The sequence below is a fragment of the Accipiter gentilis genome, chromosome 25 (assembly GCF_929443795.1).
Source record: "Accipiter gentilis chromosome 25, bAccGen1.1, whole genome shotgun sequence".
NCBI classification, from domain to species: domain Eukaryota; kingdom Metazoa; phylum Chordata; class Aves; order Accipitriformes; family Accipitridae; genus Astur; species Astur gentilis.
In genome coordinates, this window is record NC_064904.1 from 19988912 (window position 1) to 20008194 (window position 19283).

Below are 19283 nucleotides of genomic sequence, written 5' to 3' on the forward strand. Positions count from 1 at the left end.
CGCTTTCTGCCTGCGGGACATGGGCAGGTTCCTGTGTCCCAGAGAGACTCAATGTTGTGCCTGTGTCTCCAAACATAGCAAGGCAGAAGACCAGCAGTGCTGTGGGTCAGGCAGGGGCAGCCCTGAGCTGCTCCTGGCCTGCCAGTTCAGTCTCAGTAGATGAACCTGTGCACTTTGATTTGCATTCATGGGTTTAGGGGACATTTAGCTACTCACATTTTTCTCACAGATCGGTCTTTTTCATGGGCCACCCCACATACTGGGCTTAGGTGGCTGATCTAATCTGGCCTCCCAGCAGCTGCATGAGGTGCGTGGATTTGCCTGGCCATTGCTGTGTACCCATGGGCATGGTGCAAGGAAGAGTACAGTTCCCCAGCGTACTGCACAGGAGGGCATCAGCCCGCTCGTCTCACTCAGGTGGGATGCGCCCAACTCTCTCCATAGCTCCCTCCTGCCAGCTCAAACTGCAAAGACTGAGGGATGGGTTGGTTCACTTCTTTTCAATTCAGTGCAATAAATACTTCATATAAAGGGTTTTTTAGCTGAAACTTTATGCAGATTTAGGTGAGGGAATTACAAATTTAGGCAAGTGTAATGAGATTATAAGAAGTGCTTTTATATGTGTGTGTATGTATTTAATTTCCTCCAGATACAGGCTGAGTTTAATAAGCAAGCAGTGATCTGTCACTTTGAATATGCTGGGCAGAACATAAAATCTCTTGATCCCATCTGACCCAAATCAAGGCAGGCTGAGCTGGAGAACTGAAGTACAAACTCCAGTACCCATCTCTGGACTCCATTTTATTGTATTTTCTCTCCCAGCAGGTTTGGAAAGACTGTATTTACACTCTCGAATGGAAGAAAACTGTAGTGCTGTATGTTTGTAGCCACTTGTGGAGCTGAATGTCTAATTACATGCTTTTGATGTCTAGGTGAATTGTCCCAAAGAGGATGTCTCAAGATACTGTGTAAAAGAAAACACATTAAGGAAAGCCTACCTGTTCAGGTGAGGGGGGCTGTCTGGGCACCACACTTCGATTGCTTTCCAGTGCAAATGTTTGAAGGAAACACTGTCAGTGATCAAAGATGTCTGTGGAGGAAGAGAGGCGCTATGAAGACAGCAGTGACATAGAGGGTTTAGCAAAAAGTACCCCCAAAAGGCCCAACACAGGCAAAGTAGATGCTTTGTCCTCAGTGTGAAACCTCCCAAGGTTTCTGCTGAAGTATTCAGCAGAGTGAAGATTAAATTAGTATGTGTAGCTAATCTTTTGTAGTTTCTTTGGTGATACTCTTTCTTCCCTCCCTAGAGGTAACGTGCTGATCAGAGAGTTCCCCACTGATGCCTTGTTTGACGTGAACTCCATTGTTGCTAACGTTTTGTTGTAAGTACAGACTAGATACATCTTTGTGAATCCTTTACTTTCCATTTTCACTTGTTGATACAAAGTTTTGTATAAATACAAACCTCACATATTCCAAAGGCTGCTCTCAGCCAAGCAGAAGGCTGCTTCTCTCTTTGGTATGGTTTGACCCTGTTAGATCTATGCCCTTGAGATGACTTACCAGCACACATCTGGGCAGCTGTACTTGGCTGTGAATTGTCAATCTGCCAGCAAGAAGCTGGAATTTTACGTTGTTTTTCCATCATGGTTATATGGCTGCAAATTCGCTGTTAAAAGAAAACAGTTGCTAATGAGTTTTTTTCTGACTCCTCAGTGCCCTGCTCTTTAACGAAGTTAAATATGTTGAAACACTGGCAGATCTTCAGAACATTGAAAATTCATTGAAAGGGAGGTCGAACATGGTCTTTGCCTATGTACCAGCTACTGGGACAGCAGGTACCAACACTCAGCTTTTCATCTTTGCTTTCCTCCCAGAGCCCTTTTTACTAAGGTGCAAGGAAGCTGGGTTTCTGACCCAAAATCCTGCAAATAGAGGATCAAGGAAGCCTGAAAGGGCCACCCACACACAGGTTCTCCACTTCTGTATGTCTTGCTGTGTTTCCAAAGGGATCAGTTGCACCAGAAAAGTTTTGCTGAGAGCATAAACTTTCAGAGACGGACTTGAGAGAGAAAGCAAGCCAGTGGCTGCTGTCTTAAAAAATAAATAAACCCATAGGCAGGCAGATCTCTGGTTATGCAGTAGAATGGATTCACATACACCACCTGTGTGTTTACTGGCGATCAGCAACTGGGTCCAGCTCCAGTTACTCGGTTACCTTCATAGCGTGTCTTCAGACAGCTATGACTTTCTACCAGGAGTTTGTGAAAGCCTGGGTATTGATAATAAGAACTGGGAAGGATGAAGAGGGAGATCTGGAGGGAGCTGAGATGAGTTCATTTTGCCTTTCTCTTTCCAGAGCACAGAGCTGTGATGGAGGCAGCTTTTGTCTATGGGACTGTCCACCAGTTTGTTCTGACAACTGAGGCAACGTTGTTGAAAGACACCAGGTATGTCCAAACACCCACCCACCAGGGAGAGCTGCTCCCCTGCACTGTTTGCTCTACTCTTGGTTTCTCAGATTCCCAGGTCAAATCTGGGATGGTATCAGAATGTTATGCCAAGGGTGGACAGTCAGATCTGTTTTGCTTTTCCAAAACCAGCTGCTGCTTGTGTTCCTGGACTGGGACTAGCCATGCCATTTGTGACTGTTCATTGAATGGGATTTTATAGGAGAAGAGCCCACTGTCTCCCTTCTGCAGCTGACTGATCAAACCTCAGCCATGGGTTTTCAGGAAGGCTGATATAGCTGATGTTCTAGTCTTAAAACACTCAGCCCTGTGCTTTGATGATCAAGTCTGGCCATCTGAGAAGGGTAAGAACTGCAACAGTGGGTCGGAGCAAAGCCCACCCAGCTCCATATCTTACCTCTGCAGTGGCCATAGGTGCTTCCCAAGGGGTATGGGGAAATGGATGTGTTGCCTGCAGCCTCCTGTTTTCTGGCAGTCAGAGGTTTCAGGACTCTCAAGAGATGGGAGCTGAACCTGTATCATGGTGTTAACAGCCACCAGAATTTTTTTAACTCATTTTTAATTTTCATCTCAACAACTTCTAGCAGCAGTGAGTTCTGCAGTTCAGCTGCACGAGACACTGCTCATGTATTTGGGACTTCCCATCCAGCTTGGGCCATCTCCTTCCCATGCGGGAGGAGCTGCATTAGAAGGGCAGATCCTTCAACATGACTTGCTGCTGATGGGACCTACTGCAGTCAGGAAACAGAGGGAGGAAGGTGGGAATATCACATAGCATGTTGCATCTTCAGCAAAGCATTTACACAACGATTCGCCTGCTTTCACAGGTGACACCAGGGCAGGCACCAAAGTGGTCCTTCGCTGAGGTGCCATCCCATCCTTGCAGGATCATGGTCAGGGACAGCATTTTGTGGCTGCCACTAGATGGCACGGTTGTCATTTGGACAGGAATTGGCTTCGTTCTGCTTAAAGCCCAGAGGACACCAGCAGGTCATCTCCTTAGCTGATGAAATGGTGGTAACTTCACCAACATGAATAGCTTTCAGCCAAACGGGGCAGCAGGCTTTGAGGTCTTAATACTATGCTCTACTCTCCCATAGAGACATCTTAAAACCCTTCACAAAGAAGGTGCTTGCTGTTTTAGAGGGAAGGAATGGGTGTGTGGGAACTGTGACTTCCCACAGTTAACCCACAGGCCAACACCAGTGATGGTATCAGAGCAGAAACAACTAACCAGGGAACCATCCAGGGAACTCCATCTCACAGCTTCCTTTGGCACAGCCAAAACCAATCCTATTCAAAAGGTGGAATGTTCCTTATACAGTCTGTAAGATGTCACCAGTGAGGTAAAAGACATGAGCAAAGCTGTAGACTTCAGCGCTCGTCCTCCTGCCAGGGTCTCCACTGCAGTGGCATGGCTGGTCCCATTGAGAAAAGCTTAATTTGTGTCCTTCTCTAGCTGGGCCAACTGTTCTGGAGTTGGGGTCATTTACACCTGGTGAGCCAGGGGCTTCATTAGACGTTCAGCACAATTCTGAAAGGCACCTGGACACAATTGTACCTGTCAGTAGTGGGGCTCTTGAAGAGGTCCCACAAGCCTGCCAAACTCTGAACTTGAGGATCATCTGCCCTGTAAAACATGTCAACAAACACGGTCATTCTGTCAGGGCATTTAAAACCCTGCGGTGGATGCCTAGCTCAGCACGGTTTTTGTTTTGTCTCCCACAGCAATGACGAGCCTGATGTGTCTTCTGCCCGCCTGTTGTTCTGCCACTGCCAGCAGACCACAGACCTGGCGCAGCCCTGCAGGAGGACAGCCATGGAGCAGGCTCTGACGATGCTCAACATCCACAGGCACCTCAAGCTCATGGGGGCTCCTCTGGTGGTATGACTGGGAAAGAGGAGCCACTTGGGCTGTGGAAATGAGGGCAGCTGGGGTGGTTGTGAGGATGACGGAGGTGTGAGGAGAAGGCAAAGCTGCCCCTTCTCCATGAAGTTAATGGCAAAGCTCCCAGGCTGGGTCCAAGCAAGGAACAGGCATGAGGCTGGATGGGAGCAACACTCCATTGCCCTGCTCTGCTTGCTTAGAACTTTCCAGGGAGGCCTGGCACCAATGTATGCTCCTCTAGTTGTCTGTAAGCACCATGAGTGGTGATGGGGTGGAGGTGCCCCTTGGACTTCACTGGAACATATAGCATAGCATAGAATAGAGTGGAATAGCATAGAATAGAGTGGAATAGCACAGAATAGAGTAAGATAGACTTCACTGGAACATACAGAATAGAACAGAACAGAACAGAATACAGTAGAACAGACTAGACTATTTCAGTTGGAAGGCACCTACAACAATTATCCAGTCCAACTGCTTGACCACTTCAGGGCTGATGAAAAGTTAAAGCATGTTATTAAGGGTGTTGTCCAAATGCCTTTTAGACACTGACAGGCTTGAGGCATCAACCACCTCTATATGAAGGTTGTTGCAATGTTTGACCACCCTCTCAGTAAAGAAATTCTTCCTAAACTCCAGTCTAAAGCCTCCCCTGTTGCAACTTTGAACAATTCCCATGTGTCCTACCCCTGGATACCAGGGAGAAGAGCTCAGCACCTCCCTCTCCACATCCTCTTCTCAGTATGGAGAGCAATAAGGTCACTCCTCAGCCACCTTTTCTCCAAACTAGACAAACCCAAAGTCCTTAGCTGCTCCTCTAGGCTCCCCACAGCAGGCTCAGCACCCTGGGGAGTTCGATATCGGTCATTCAAGCCTTCGTGAGCACAAGGGACTGGAGGCTCCCTCCTATCATCTCTTCCCATGGGGGAAGGAACTTCAGCAGGCTTCCAGTTCCCACTGGTGGCATCTCTGCCCAGCCGAAAGGACGAGGAGATGAGCTAGGAAGTGTCTCCTTCAGCCAGCCTCCTGGGTTAGGCCCATGGAAGGAAGGCACTTCATTAAGCAGCTCCATGCTCTCATGAAGCAGCATGTCCAAGGCAGGAAGGGGGAGGATGCCAGCTCTTGCATGTTGCGGCCGGGGTTCTCAAAATGCCCCGGGGCATGGATGCCAGGTAAATAAAAAGTAATGGAGATTTGACATCTGGAGTTGCTAAGTCACAAAGAACATGCATAATAAAGCCCAGGTTTCTAACAGGGAGGGTCATGGCAGGTTGGAACAGTTTAACAGGAGTTGTGTGGGTTCTGCTTCAATGGATGTTTTAGAATCAGGCTTGGAGGCTTTTTCTCGAGGGTGTCCTTATTTCTGTGGCTGGGGAACACACGGTGGCATGGGCTGTGCAGAAGAAGAGCTGAGATACCTTCAACGGTGTGGAGATGTGCTGCAGTATAACCATGTCTCTTCTCCAGACAGAGGTCACTGAAGACCCAGAGAAGGTTTCCACCGTTCACTTACAGCTTGGGCTACCACTTGTGTTCATCCTCAGCCAGAAAGAGACCTATGAGGCTGACAGGAGGACAGCAGAGTTTGTGGCCTGGCAGCTCTTGGGAAAAGCAGGAGTTGCCCTTTTGTCCAGGTATTTGCTCTAAGGTGTTTTGGGGTTCTTCTTGCTTTTTGTGGTGTTTCTGAGCTTGGTTTCTCCACTGCCAGGATGATAGTCAGTGGGCTTATTCACATTTGTATGAGAAACAGTAAAACTAGGCTATGTCCTGCGAGAGGATGTCACTTTTAAGGACTTGTCCAGAATAAGATTAGTTTGGTTTCAGACTGGCTGGAAGTGTAGAAATGTTTGAGTCTCTTGCTGACTTAGAAGTGGAAAAACAGTCAGACTAAGAGAGATTTTGGAAAGGAAACTTAGCACAGATGGAAGGCTTGTATTTTGCCTTCAAGTTAAGGGCAGAAGGACATCCAGTAAAGGAGGTGGACTGTGGGTGCTGGGTGCCTGGGTACTGGGATGCGATGGGAGCCTCCGCTCAGTAAGCGATGCCTCCTCCATCAGTGAGGGCTCTCTGAGTTACACCAGCACGCTTGTTCCCCAGGAGGACAGGAGGCACGCTTGACCACCAGCTATTTATCTCTGCTCCATGGACTCAGGAGCAGCCTGCATACACCAGACTGGCTTGTGTTTACAAATGTTTCCATGGTTTCTTGCCAAAGGAGGTGTGCAGCCCCTGTAGGCATGGTTGCACAGCCTTTGGGGATGTCTGCTGGCAGCTGTGCAAATGGGAGGAGGTAGAGGAAGGATGGGTGTGGGCTCTCTTATTCCAGCTTTCTGCCACCATGGTACCTCCCTTTGTTGAGGCACTTCTTGGCTGCATTTACTGATGAGCTGAAGTCTACCAGCAGAGCAGCTGCACTGGGAAGTGGCTACCAGTGCAGAAGCAAAGACCTGGATCACAGAAAGGGAGTCCAAGCCCCTTGTGAAATAGGCAGGTTATACAGTGCAGTCCCACTGGAAGGTCACTTGGAGCCTATTTCTCCACCACTGACATTGATTCTGTGTTCCTGCAAGTTCTCGGGGGCCCTGAAGCACGACTCTGTGAGGACATGGTGCTGCTGAGAGAGGTGGGCTTGCCAGCCAGCCAGGCTGAATGGGGGTGTGACCTTGCACATCGCACCATCTGATGTTCACTTTGTATTTTGGAAGGGACCTCGTAGATTTGAATGTTCTGCTCCGGTCAAACGTTGCTCTCAAGACACCAGATGAGGTTAGATGCTGGATTTCTTTATTGTACAACTCTTATTTCCATATCTGGGCGTGGCGCTCTTGAGAGGTGTTGGGGTAATGCTGAGCTCCATTGTTATTTGACAGCCTTCCCAGAAGCTCAAGGGGAAGTGTCTTTCCTTAGATGCATGATGGGACTGCCTGAGGTTGGTACTGCAGAGCAATTGTGCCTGCTGGTAAAGATAAAATACTGAGTTTATTTTGGGTTCAAAACGTAGGGTGACATCTCCACTACACCTTAAGGCAACACAAGGTTGCAAACTACCTAAGGTAGTAGTCCAAGTGCAAATTCCCTGAAGATTTGGACTTCTAAAGGCCCTTGTCCCCTTAGGAAAGGCATTCAAAAGATGGGAGAGGAAATGGGTGTGAAACTAAGAGCAAATAACCACAGGTCTGTACTGAACTGATGTAACCAAATTCCTCTGGCAGTGATCTGGGAAAAGGACAGAGTGTAAGTGAAATGAGGTTGATCAAGATGAGCTAAACTCTGGAGGGACCTGACCCAGCTTGTGAGGCAAGATGGAATTCGGTGCCGACAAATGCCAGGGAGCACACGTTGCCCCAGATTACCTGAACTGTCACACTTATGATTGCAAAGATACAGGATCAGACCTGAACCTGAGCATCCCCTGAGGGCTTCACATGCCCTGGTGAGAGATGTGCATGTTGTGATTCTCCTCTTAGAGACAATGGGAGGTGCCAGCAGTTTGTCATTTCTCTCAGTTCATTATAAAATTCATTTTCTCTGAAATGCCTTTTGCTGAGACAGTGCCAGAACTGGTTTTAAGCTGACAAGGTCTCATTTCTGAGAAACACATTTTGCTCTTTTCTTTCCATGGACTGGCAGCCCGTGTACACTTGGGAGTACTTTTCTTGGTTCAGCTCCATCAGATAAAGGATTTTTTGTGCCAGTTTCTCAGGCTGTGATGGGCTGCTCTGACCCAGCCTGACCCTCTAGAGGGGGGAGAGCCAAGGGGAGCCTGTACCTCCCCCCCCTTCACTCTTTGGCCACTGGACTTTTCCTTGCAACAGTAGATCCATGTTCAGATGCTGGGAGGTGGAGCTGGTGTTCGCTTTCACCACTCCAGCCACAGGATCCCACATAGCCACAATTACTTCCTTGCAAGGAAACGTCAGTCTGGAGTGAGAAAAACTCATGCACAGGTGAAACCAGGCCAAGGAAACGCACCCCAGAAGCTTCCCTGTTCGGCAGCTTTAGGAATCTGTTGACATACCCCAAAAATAAGGAGTTGGGTGATGGTGCCCCATCAGCCCCGAGTTTGGTTTGCAGACAGAGTGGGCACAGGGTGATGTTTTGCTCCCACTGATTTATTCTGTTTTCTTTAGGGAGTGCCAATCAAATACCTGGTTTTGGAAGACACTGATGAAGTTATAACCCTGGTGGAAAATAAGAGCAAGGTCGAACAAATCCAGGAGGATGAGGAGGAGGAAGAGGAAGATGAGGGTGAAAAAGAGAATAACAATCAAGGTGCGCAACTAAACAGTGAAAAGCTGATTGTCATCAGATAGGACATGCAGTCAGCATCTGCTAGAGACGTGCAGGCATATGTTAAAGCATTAGAGCATACTTTTGCAAATCCAAGGCAAACCATCACAGTCACATCACGGTTGTACAAAGTGGCTCTTTCATTCTCTGCAGATCACTGGAGTTTCATGACAGACAGGCATAATTTTTAGGGGAAACACCAGGGAGAAAAATCAGCAGCTGTTAGAGGAGCAGTTGCAGAAGTGCTGCATGAGTTTCAGGGGTGCTTCTGCCTGAATGCGTCCAGCTTCAGAGACATGAGGGATTTAAAGTGCACCCAACACTGTCTCCTCTTCAAGCATCAGAAGAGAGCCTTAGAATTGTCAGTCCCTTTGGAAACGTTTGAGACATGTTTTTGTAAAAGCTGTTCCAGACTTGCCTTCCCCAGGGAGAGAACACTGGCCCTACAATATGTCCTTGAAGATGCATTTGTTTTCCATACAAAATTGGTTTTGTTTTCCAAAAGAAGTGACACAGGATCCTAGAAGAGCCAACATGCTTAAAGAATAGTGTTCAAATCAGAGGGCACAACTGGTGTAAGATGGCATAAGTGCATTTTAATGATTTTGTATGTGTGTCTGTGCCTCTACTCCCCCATACGAGGCAGTTAGCCCCCTGCTGACAGTCACCATGTCTCTGCTGAGAGGTGCTGGCTTACAAAAACATGGCTGATGGGGTGGCACGAGGGGGCTGCCGTTCCCTCTGCCCTGCATGCGTACCTGTGTTCATGCACAGCTGTGGGTCCCTTGCAGACATTCAGGATGATCAGGTGGTGGAAGCAGTTTCCAGGGACAAGAAGCGAGAGCTGCCCCTGGAGCAGATCCGTGCGCTGACGGAGGACACCTTCCACACTGCCCTCTTGGAGACTGCCCGGACAGTGGTGCTGTTTTATGCCAGCTGTGAGTATGAAATGTGGCCTGGTTGTCCCTTCTCTAAGCTTGCGCTGCTCACCATCCTTTCCATAATGTGGTGATGCTGTAGACAAGTTTAAACGATAAGTAAGTGCTGTGTCGTGCCTGCTGGGCCTCCACCCACTGTTAGCAATCAGATTAAATCAGTTCTTCTCATTGACTGATACTGTGTGAAGACAGTATCTCTCAGTATAAAGATATCAATGTTCATAGGTTTTTAACCTTCATTTTACAGGGACCGAATGTAGGACAAGAGGGTAAATTGTGGTAGCATGGGCTCATGGGATAGCCTAGACAATGTGGTTGCTGTCTGCTGCACAGAAGCATGAAGTCCAATTTCCCTCATTTCTTTCAGTCTTTCAGAGCTTGAAGCACCTTAGGATGCAGAGAATCATAACATGACATTGTCAGAGTGCGAGGTGGGGCTGGTCTGTCACCTGTATGTCCCTCAGGGCTGTGTCTCTTTTGTGTTTCAGGGGAGGCAGTGTCCCTGGCAGTGCTGCGGTCTTACACCGAGGTGGCTGATCACCTGAAAGGTAAGGTGCCACAGGTCTGAGTGCTTTACAGCTGGTATGCACTTGCCCTGGCAGTAGGAACCAGAAGACTGGGAGGATACCGATGGTACCTCACTCCCTCACCCAGAATAGACTGTTTTTTTCCCCTCAAACTCTTGAGGAAGGCGTACCTACATCAGGTTGCTTAGGAAGAGTCCTTTGTTTCTTATTTAGGGATCTTTGTCATCCATTTGTGCCTCTATAAAGTCATTGGACTGGGAATGCAGCCTTCTGCAGTTGCCCTATGTTGTTGGTGTAAATTGGTACACACCAGCTGCCCAAACTGCCTTGCAGCTGTGGTGGCCATGTTGGTGGGCCCAGTGACAGTGTGATAGATGATGATGATGATGGTGATGTTGGTGGGCACAGTGACTACGTGATGAATGCCCAAGAATATGGAGAGGGCCAGGGTAGAACATCAGCGGCAGTGGGTGACACAGGGTGGGCTTTGGAGCAAGGAGGGGCAAACAGCAGGCACTGTAGCCTGCATCACGGAAACAGGGTCCTGTTTGTACCCCTTGGTGTTAGGTCCTGCACAGACCAAAGAGATGCACTGCATGCTGCACAGCTAATCAATGTGTTGGGTGGCACATCAGATCTCCTGTCCCTGGAAGTACTTGATCTGGAAAGGAGCAGTAATTGGCCCCGGCTTTGGTGGAAAGTGTGACAGACAGGTGTGGGCAAGCCCAGATCTACCAAGGCAGGATGGTGTCAGAGAAAGAATTTACAATGATGGTGCCTTCAGGGCCTGGAGACTGGCTTAATTACATGGGAAGTCTTGCAGGCGGCCACAGAACTCCATAAATAACATGTGATGGTAAAGAATCAGCAACGCTTAAGGACAGCACACACTGGGTAGTCTGGTAGTAAAGGCAGGAGGGAGAGATCCTTCAAGAGGGTCTGAGCAGTTCCTGAGCAGTGTAAGCCCCAACTCAGCTTCATCCAGGTCTTCAGCCCCATCCCTCTCTTAGTGGAGAGAGGTGGGTTCTTCGGCACATCCATCACTCTTACATGGGCTGAATCTCCTCCAAAGGTGCCTCTTTCTTGCCCTGGTTGCAGGGTACACTCAGGTGTCTTCATCCCCAGCTCATTGCAACCCAGTGGAAAAGTTGCATGGATCTGGGTGAGAGCTGTTCTGGCACCCCTGAGGGTGGCCGGTGCCTTCCCTTGGTTTTTCTTCTTCATCAAGGCTCATTTCTCCTAGTGATGGTACTCCCCTGGGACTGGGGACATGTCCTGCAGAGTGCAAGCAGGATTCAGGCTGAGGTCTCAGCAGGGGGGGACATGTATAGAAGCAGCAGAGCACCCAGCCAGCTTTCTGGGAAGCAGATGCAATGGGAGCTGCTTACAAGAAACCCTCCTGGGAATGCTGCGAACAGTGCTGTGGTTTGGATGAAAGCGGTTCTGCATTCATTGTTTGCATGAAGGGAAAGTCACCAGCAGCTTTGATCTGGACTGAAGTCCCAGGAATAAACAGGAAAGGTCAGGGAGGGTGGTTGTTGTTAGAGATGTGATGGTTGTTGATGGTTTGGGGTTTCTTTTAGACTCCCCAGCAGTCAGACAAGCTAAAGGAGCAACGTGGGAGAGTCAGTGTGTTAAACCCTGCCTCTTCCTGAGCCAGTGGCCAAACCTTGGCTGATTCTGTGTGGTCAGGCTTTCACCATGTGTTTTTTGAATCATTTGATAACAATCTCGGTACATGGAAGCAGCCACAGGCAGATTCTCAACAGAGATTATGAACTGATTGGGGTCAGGGCCTTTCCTCTGTGATCAGTGAGGTCCTACCGAAGACTCCCAGGCCAGATGTGACCTGTGGAATGACTCCAGTCTGCTTTCCCTGCTGCGGCCTTGGAAAGGATGGAGAACAGCTGCGTTAGGAGATCTAGAGATCCTTTGTCTCTGCTGCTGAGGGACCCCCAGTCACAGGCGGGCTACCAGGGGAGCTGGAAGACCTAAAAGGATGGGGGTCCCTGGGGTCTCAGTGATGGCCAGGATGAGGGAAGATACAGCAGTGCAAGGGACAGAAGTCTGGATTGGGAAGAAGATCCTGAGCTATGCAGGACTGAGAATAAAACACAGGGTATGGCTTTGGGGCAATCTCTCAGCTTCCCCAGAAGCGCTGGTATTTCTGTCTGCTCTCTGGGGTGGAGCTTTCTTCCTAAGGGCTGAAAAGCCAAGACCAGCTGTCTGAGGCATGAATCACTCACTCTAGAGGCACATTTTGAGTTGCAGAACCAGGTCCCACTTTTGATGCCAATTCTTTGTGCAAAATGGCACAGAGAATAGGCAGTATGAGATCAAGGGCATGGGGGAGGTTGGAGACTGGAATGACCCTGTGAATCATCCAGTAACAGATGTTCAGCAGATCATCACAAAATTAAGTTTATAGCCCCCCAAGTGTTTTCCCTTTGTTGAGAGATCCAATCTAGCAAGACATAAAGAGAAGCATCTCTGTCTTGCTGAACTGAGCACATTTTCTACTCTTGCAGCAAGAGCATGCCATTCTCGCTGCCACTGGGGCTAACTGCTGCAGCTCTTGTTTTCATCTGCAAGATGTGAATTTATGGAAGCAGTACCCTTGGGACAGGGGAAGAGGATGTGAAGGTGAGACAGTGCTGAGCATTTCTTAGGTGTGTGGCCTTTTTTGCAAAGACGAGAGAAAACCAGTATCTAAGAAAAGCAATATACTGTGATTAAAAACAGTTCTGTTTCCCTCTTCTGTGCTTGTGGAGTCTTCTTGTCTAATGACTTCCAAAGACAGGCATCTGAAGTTGTAGTTCAAAGGCATGAAAATCACCTGTGTGATTTAGCAATGTATATTCATGGAACCTAAATCTGAAGTAAGGATTTAGGAGTCTATTATGTGATGCTGTCTGAGTAGTCATTTCCCATTCTGTATGGGATTCCTCCTCTTGAAGTGCAGCACTTCATACATAACTTACTCTCTTTCATGTTGTAGCCTTTGGACCAGCTCAAGGATTAAACATTTAAGGGATTCTTGATTTTTCTTGTTCCCTGTAGCACTGATGATTTTTCTCGTCCTGGTTTTATAAGACCCCTAGGACAGAGGTTCTTGCTGTTGCCAGTTTTAGTAGCACCTAAAATCATGAAACAGTAGGATCTTGGGTTTCTCTTTCACCTTTCTTCCCATCCAGCAGCGCAACAGTGACCACAGGGCTGAACAACCAGTTGCTGAGTTACTCAACTCCTGAAACTGCTGCTCGTTCACTAATTAATAATATGCTCGTTTAGTAATTAATAATATGGTGCAGACTGTGTTGGGAGAGTGATCATCCTGTACAAGCTGTTCCTCAGGCCAGATGGGGCTCCTTTGGAGCACTTCTGATACGTAATCCCCCGAGGTAGTATCCAAACACTAAAACTCATATTTGAGGGACCTTAGAGCAGCCTTGCAACTCAATTTTAATGACACATCAAAGCCCTATTTCCATGTCATTATTTTTCAGAATTGGGCAAGACACAAGATTATGTGGTAAGAGATGATGAAAACCAGTTATACTGGATCAGAGGTGTGAAATAAATCCAGGGGCAGGCTTTTAATTTGAGATGTTATTTCAGAGCCTGGAGAATGACACAAACCATTTCTACTCTCGGGGAGTGTTTTGACAGCTCCTGACTGTCTGAGTGGAATTGCAGACCCTTAGCTCTGTGCTGCCGCTTGCTTTTTCTGTACATGATTTTGACACAAGGCAGAACAGCAGCAAACTCCTTATGTGAGCTGCAAAGCAGAACCTAAAATGAGGATTGCAGAAAATGGTCCAGCAGGATGCCAAGGACATAGGGATTAGGGGATAGGAACCCATGCTAAGGTCACGTCTGCCTCACCCTTGTCTGTGAAGATGCCTTACCCATCCCTGGCAGGCACATTTCTAACCTGTGATTAAAACCCTTGTGCAGCTTCTCTGCCAAAAAGATTCAGCTATGCTTGGTTCTCAGTAGCTTGTTTTAATATTTGGTCAAACCTCCCCACCTGGGAATGGGTTGTTGCTTGTCCTTGCCCAGCTGGCAACAGAGTGATCTCACTGTCGCCTCCAGAGCAGACTTTGCATATTGTTAGATTTTATTGTTTCTTTCTTCCAGGCAATTTCCAATCAAAAGAAACACAGTTCTTTGGGTTTTTCCTCAGGAGGCATGTCTTCCAAATTTCTCCAGATTCTCTCTCATCTGCTTAAGCCTTCCCAAAAAACATGTTTCCCAGCCTGACTTGCTGGGCTCTGCAGAGGTCTCACTGGGACAGAACAGCATCGTTTTCTTCCCATCTATTGCAGATGCTGTTGAGGGTTAATCCTAGAATGAGCTTTGCTCTTTTTTGATGATATCTGTGCATCCTGCTTCTCATTACAGAATGCTGCTGTTTTTACACTTTGCCCTTCAAATTGCTTTCTGCCCCTCTGGGCTTGGGATCATTTGCAGATTGGATGTATATGTTTTATTCCATCAGCCAAGCCTTTAGTGAAAATACTGATGAGAATCAAACCAAGCACAGGCAGAGAAGAAAGCTTGGCTGTTTTGATCTACTGTACTCTTGAGAAATCCTCATCACCTGCCGTGACCCTGGTTTCTGAAGGACACTTTGCAATGGTCTGCCTCCGTGTGTGTACTTGTCTCTCGGTTTCATCCCATTCTTCCCATGTAACTGTTGAATGCTGTTCAAAGAAATTTAGGGAAGACATGAAGATTTCTGAGATATAGCATTCCTGCAGTGGGCATGGACGACGTATGGCCTGAGGACTGTACGCAGCCCTGCTGTCCTTGGTCAAGCCTGCAAGCAGGTAGGAGGCAGGTTAGGCAAGGCTGGCAACCAAGGGGTGGTGGCTAGTGAAGCTGCTGATGGTTCATCTGCCAGCTGGTTAGCACAGGCTTAGCCAAGGACCAGCAGCGGCATGTGCTGATCATCGCCCAACCTGCAGATGAAAAAAAGGCTGATAAGGACATGCTGGAGTTGCAGGCAGAGTGTCTCGGGCTCATGGAGAGTGTGCAGGGAACCAACCTTCATTTGTTTCACTGCTTATGAATCCCTTGAGTTTATCACTTTGGTGAGACCCGTAAAAAGCTTTTTTAGTAGCAGGAACCAAAGTTGGACTGACTGCTCTGTAAGTTCCAAGTGCTCTCCCTTTCCCTCTCCCTTACCTGTGAGACCCCAGGCTCTTTCTTAAGGTCCTAAATGTACCTGCTAGTGGCTTGGAGATGGGCAGCTTGCATAAGTAGGATAGGATGAATGCCATCAAGACTGCCAGCCTCTATTACATCTATCATATTTATGTGACTTTTAACTGCTCCTTGTGTATTGGGCTTCATGTTTTAGGTAAAACAGCCACTTTTCAATACTGGGCACCTTATAAATGAAAAAGCCTTGAATGCATCAACTTCCTCCATGCCAAGCTTTATCTTTCCTCTTTCCTGTAAGCAAGTGCCTGCATTGTTTCTTTGTCTTGGCCTTATTCCTGAGATATTTCCAGTACCTTTCTTTACTGCCTTTTATGCTCTGGACAGTTGCCTCAGGGTTTCATGGTGTTCCTTTGAGTAACCAGCCAGATGTGAACGTCTCTGGGAATTCTGTTCTGAGAAGTGCAGCCTTCCCTGAGTTTATTCTCTCCATGGTCTTTTGTTTGGATCAATCCACACCTGCTGGGGTATTTAATACATTCGCAGGCTGGAAATAGTTACTATTATGCTGAAAAGTGTATGGCATGAATGGTGCTATATCCATGAATGATTTCAAGAGGGAGCTAGCCTGTACTCAAAAGTATTGTGTATTTGGGGCTGGATTTTGACATCCTGCCCACACAAAGCAGCATTTGTCTCCAGGAATGGTCCAGCAGCTTCTCAGTGGTAGCCTACCTGGGCTTACTGTTAGTGCTAGGATCCAGCCCTGTAGGATGCACACCAAAGCAAATAGGAGTTCTGGCAGCATTAATACAAATATATGCGATAATATCCAAATAAGCTCACAAAAAGCTCTGTTTTTCAACCATTTTTTTTTTCTTTCATATTATTTATATGTATTTGTTTTCCACTCTAGGAACTCGAGGGGTTTTGCTGTCTCGAGTCAACTGCTGGGACTGGCCTGGCATTTGCACAAAGGAGAATGTCACTCAGTTTCCTGCCATCAAGATTTACAAGAAGGGAGAGCGATCAGTCATGTACGATGGCATGTGGGGAACCGAAGAACTGACCAGCTTCATCATGCTGTAAGTGCCTGTTAATGAGTCCCCACACAGTAAGATTGGCACATCTGCTAGATGATGTTCTGGATTCTTCATGGCCTGTGTAATGGAAATCCTTTTTTGAAAAATAATGTCACATCTGACTGTAGACCTGGTTTGGAAATCGGCTTAATAACTTTTTGTGCTTTTCAATGTCAGAGAACATGTTTTCTCGGGCAGTGCATCCATGTGTTGCCACTTTCCCTCTCTCTTTGCTGGAATTTCTTCTCTGTTATTTTTAATGGGGATCCCAAGGATCTCAGAGCAACCAGTTTGGCTCAGGGCTGTTCTCTCTTCTCCATAACCATCTCCAGTGTCTTTCTGTGACTAGGCATTGCCCTTCCTTCCCAGGCAACTGATTTTTGTCATTGAGGCATAACGGTTGTCATATTGGGTTGGGGCATTGTTGGACTGAGGCTGCACTTTTGTCTCTTCATCCCAAAACTGAAGAAGGCGGCAGCCCGTGTTGTTTCTCTGCCTCTCCATAGGAGCCAAGTTTCCTGCCCTCTGAAGCTGGCCACAATTGAGGAAGCTGAAGGATATTTAAGAGGAGAGTTTCCCTCTGAGCTGTCTTCCTATCACCACACTTCACTTCTAGGAGTATTTAGCACAGCCACAAGTGAAGGTTAGTGTGGTATTTGTGGGTTAAGCACTTGTCTTCATTCCTGATGGGAGAAGGATGATTCCAGGTGCTTGGAAGTTCCTCTGTGTTTCATTTTCTCTAAGTGTGTTTACTCACATCACAGCCTGCCTGGCACCACTCTTTTTATTGTTGCATGAAGAAGGTAGCAGGTGATTCCAGATGTGGGACCTAAGGGCCATATCATGGCTCAGAGGACATTCAGCTGCCAGGCATGTTTACTACATCCAGCATGGTAGCATCTGACAACCCCGACAGAAACTGAGACATGGTGCTTGGTGCAGTACAAAACAACAGTGCCCTTGGTGACCTGTCTCTGCAAAGAAATTTTTGCAGAAGTCCAATCTGAACTTACCAAGCTACAATTTGTGCCTGTTGTCCCTGTTGTATCTCCTGCCCCTTACTGTGAGGAGTTTGGCTCGATCCTCTTTATGAGTCCCCTTCAAAGTAGTTGTAGGCTGCCATTAAATCCCCTCTTAGCCTCTGACTGAACAAGCCCAGACCCATCAGCCTCTTCCTGTAGTCCATGTACAACATGTCACAGTATATTCTTTCTTAAAGAAAGCCCTTTCCACTACTGGACTGATAGTTATCTTGCTGACTCCTCCTCCAGCAAATGTGGTAGTCTCAGTCCTCCCAACCAACACACAGTCCAAATCCTTTTAAAAAAAAAAAAAAAAAAAAGCAAATAAGATAATAAGATAAAATACAAATTTCTTACATCAAAAGGAATGAAATGTGAATAACTCAATGAAATCCACTTGTGGACTTCTAAATAGGTGGGCACAGCCCCCAGAGTAGTGGACATCAGCTAGAAATGCTAAGCAAAGTTTGTGGAAGGAGTGTTCTGAACTTGTTTGAATTTGCCTCACTTTGTAGTCTCAGTCCGTATAGTCCTGACCAATGGCTGATATTTGGAGCAGTCATGCTCTCCCTCCCCTGCCCACTGCATAGGGTGCTGTTAGTCACTCTGATGCTGCTCCAGTATCATTCCAGTTGCATGCCATAGCTGTGGTCTGGGATCCACTGCGTTTCCACAGCTTTCTGAAAGATAGGAAAATTGACTTGAGAGCTACAGTGACAATCATACATGTTAACAAGGGAGAGAGAATGAAGTCAGTCTGGAAAGGCAACTTCAGGCAAATCCATAGTGGAGAGCTAGGACCCCTGGGAATTACTGCATTTAAAAAAAGGAGAGTTTTCTGATCTGTCTTAAGATCAAAATTTCAGACTATTTTTCATTTTTAAGCTCCCTTGTGCCTGTAAACTTTGGTTAAATGCAAACCAAGCTACTTTCTCACATGAGGAGGTCCAGAGGGAATCCACTGAGCACAGAGGTAAGAACAAAATTAAATGTCTGGAACCAGCTAGAAAACACTTGGGTTGTGTTCACCAAGCCAGCTGATAGCTAATATGCCTGCCTTCTTCTGGAGGGTCTAAGTCTGTTAAATATAGCAGAAAATCTTACTGATCTCAAAAAACCTTTAGCCCATTTCTCCCTGCTTTTCATCAGTGGAGCTGCAAAATCTCCCCTCTATTCCAGATAATACCACTCTCTGCAGTAGTGGAGCCTGGATTAGCCCCATGATAGGACCTTGGGCAACATGGGGATGGTGAGAGGGGTTCGTGGAAGGAACCTGCCTGGATGTGCGAGCTCAAGACTCTTTCCTATATAGGAGAAGTTAATTTCCTTCCGTGCTAACAACAGTCTTGGAGGTTTCTAGACGGCTCGGTGTGGAGCCCACAAGTTTGCCTCTTTCCTCGGGGTGCACTCAGTCTGCAATCTGGAATGGCATCTGCAGTCTGGGGTAATGCAGTTGCAGATGCCAAGGGAGATGAAATATGTGATGCTTTCACCACCTGTAACCTGTGGGGTGTTTGAGCGTCATGCAGAATGACCCGAGGGAGCAGAAAACTGGAGCCAGCTGTTCTGACATCAAACCCAGGCCAGAGTCAGGGAAACCACATTGCTGCTCTTATCAGCCTGCAGACTTATCTGGAATTTCCAATGATTTTCTCATGGCAAGAATTCCTGCTCTAACCTGAATGAGCAACGTGCCATGTCATTGCCATTTCTAGTTAACTGAAACAAAGCAACCAGTTGTCCAGTTAAATAAAGCCGTGGACTTCTTCCAACACTTAGTGTCAGGACTATGTTAAGAAGTCATTCAGTGGGTCTGAGCTACAAGAGGCTTGTCGGAAAAATCATAATTAAAATTTATTACAAAGAGGTGAATCGTGTTACTAGGGCAGTGAATGAGCA

The 19283-nt window shown here is 47.2% G+C and overlaps 1 protein-coding gene across 1 annotated transcript in view; it reads left to right on the forward strand.

Annotated features, from left to right (window-relative positions):
• TXNDC16 (thioredoxin domain containing 16) overlaps positions 1-19283 on the forward strand; it is a 40690-nt gene that overhangs the window by 7197 nt on the left and 14210 nt on the right. Inside the window, exons 5-16 of the mRNA XM_049828554.1 lie at positions 933-1006; positions 1308-1382; positions 1717-1838; positions 2360-2450; positions 4200-4356; positions 5827-5993; positions 7065-7125; positions 8490-8631; positions 9441-9587; positions 10076-10135; positions 16197-16365; positions 16869-17005. Coding sequence (XP_049684511.1) covers positions 933-1006; positions 1308-1382; positions 1717-1838; positions 2360-2450; positions 4200-4356; positions 5827-5993; positions 7065-7125; positions 8490-8631; positions 9441-9587; positions 10076-10135; positions 16197-16365; positions 16869-17005 — 1402 coding nt within the window. The remainder of the gene's footprint in view (positions 1-932; positions 1007-1307; positions 1383-1716; positions 1839-2359; positions 2451-4199; positions 4357-5826; positions 5994-7064; positions 7126-8489; positions 8632-9440; positions 9588-10075; positions 10136-16196; positions 16366-16868; positions 17006-19283) is intronic.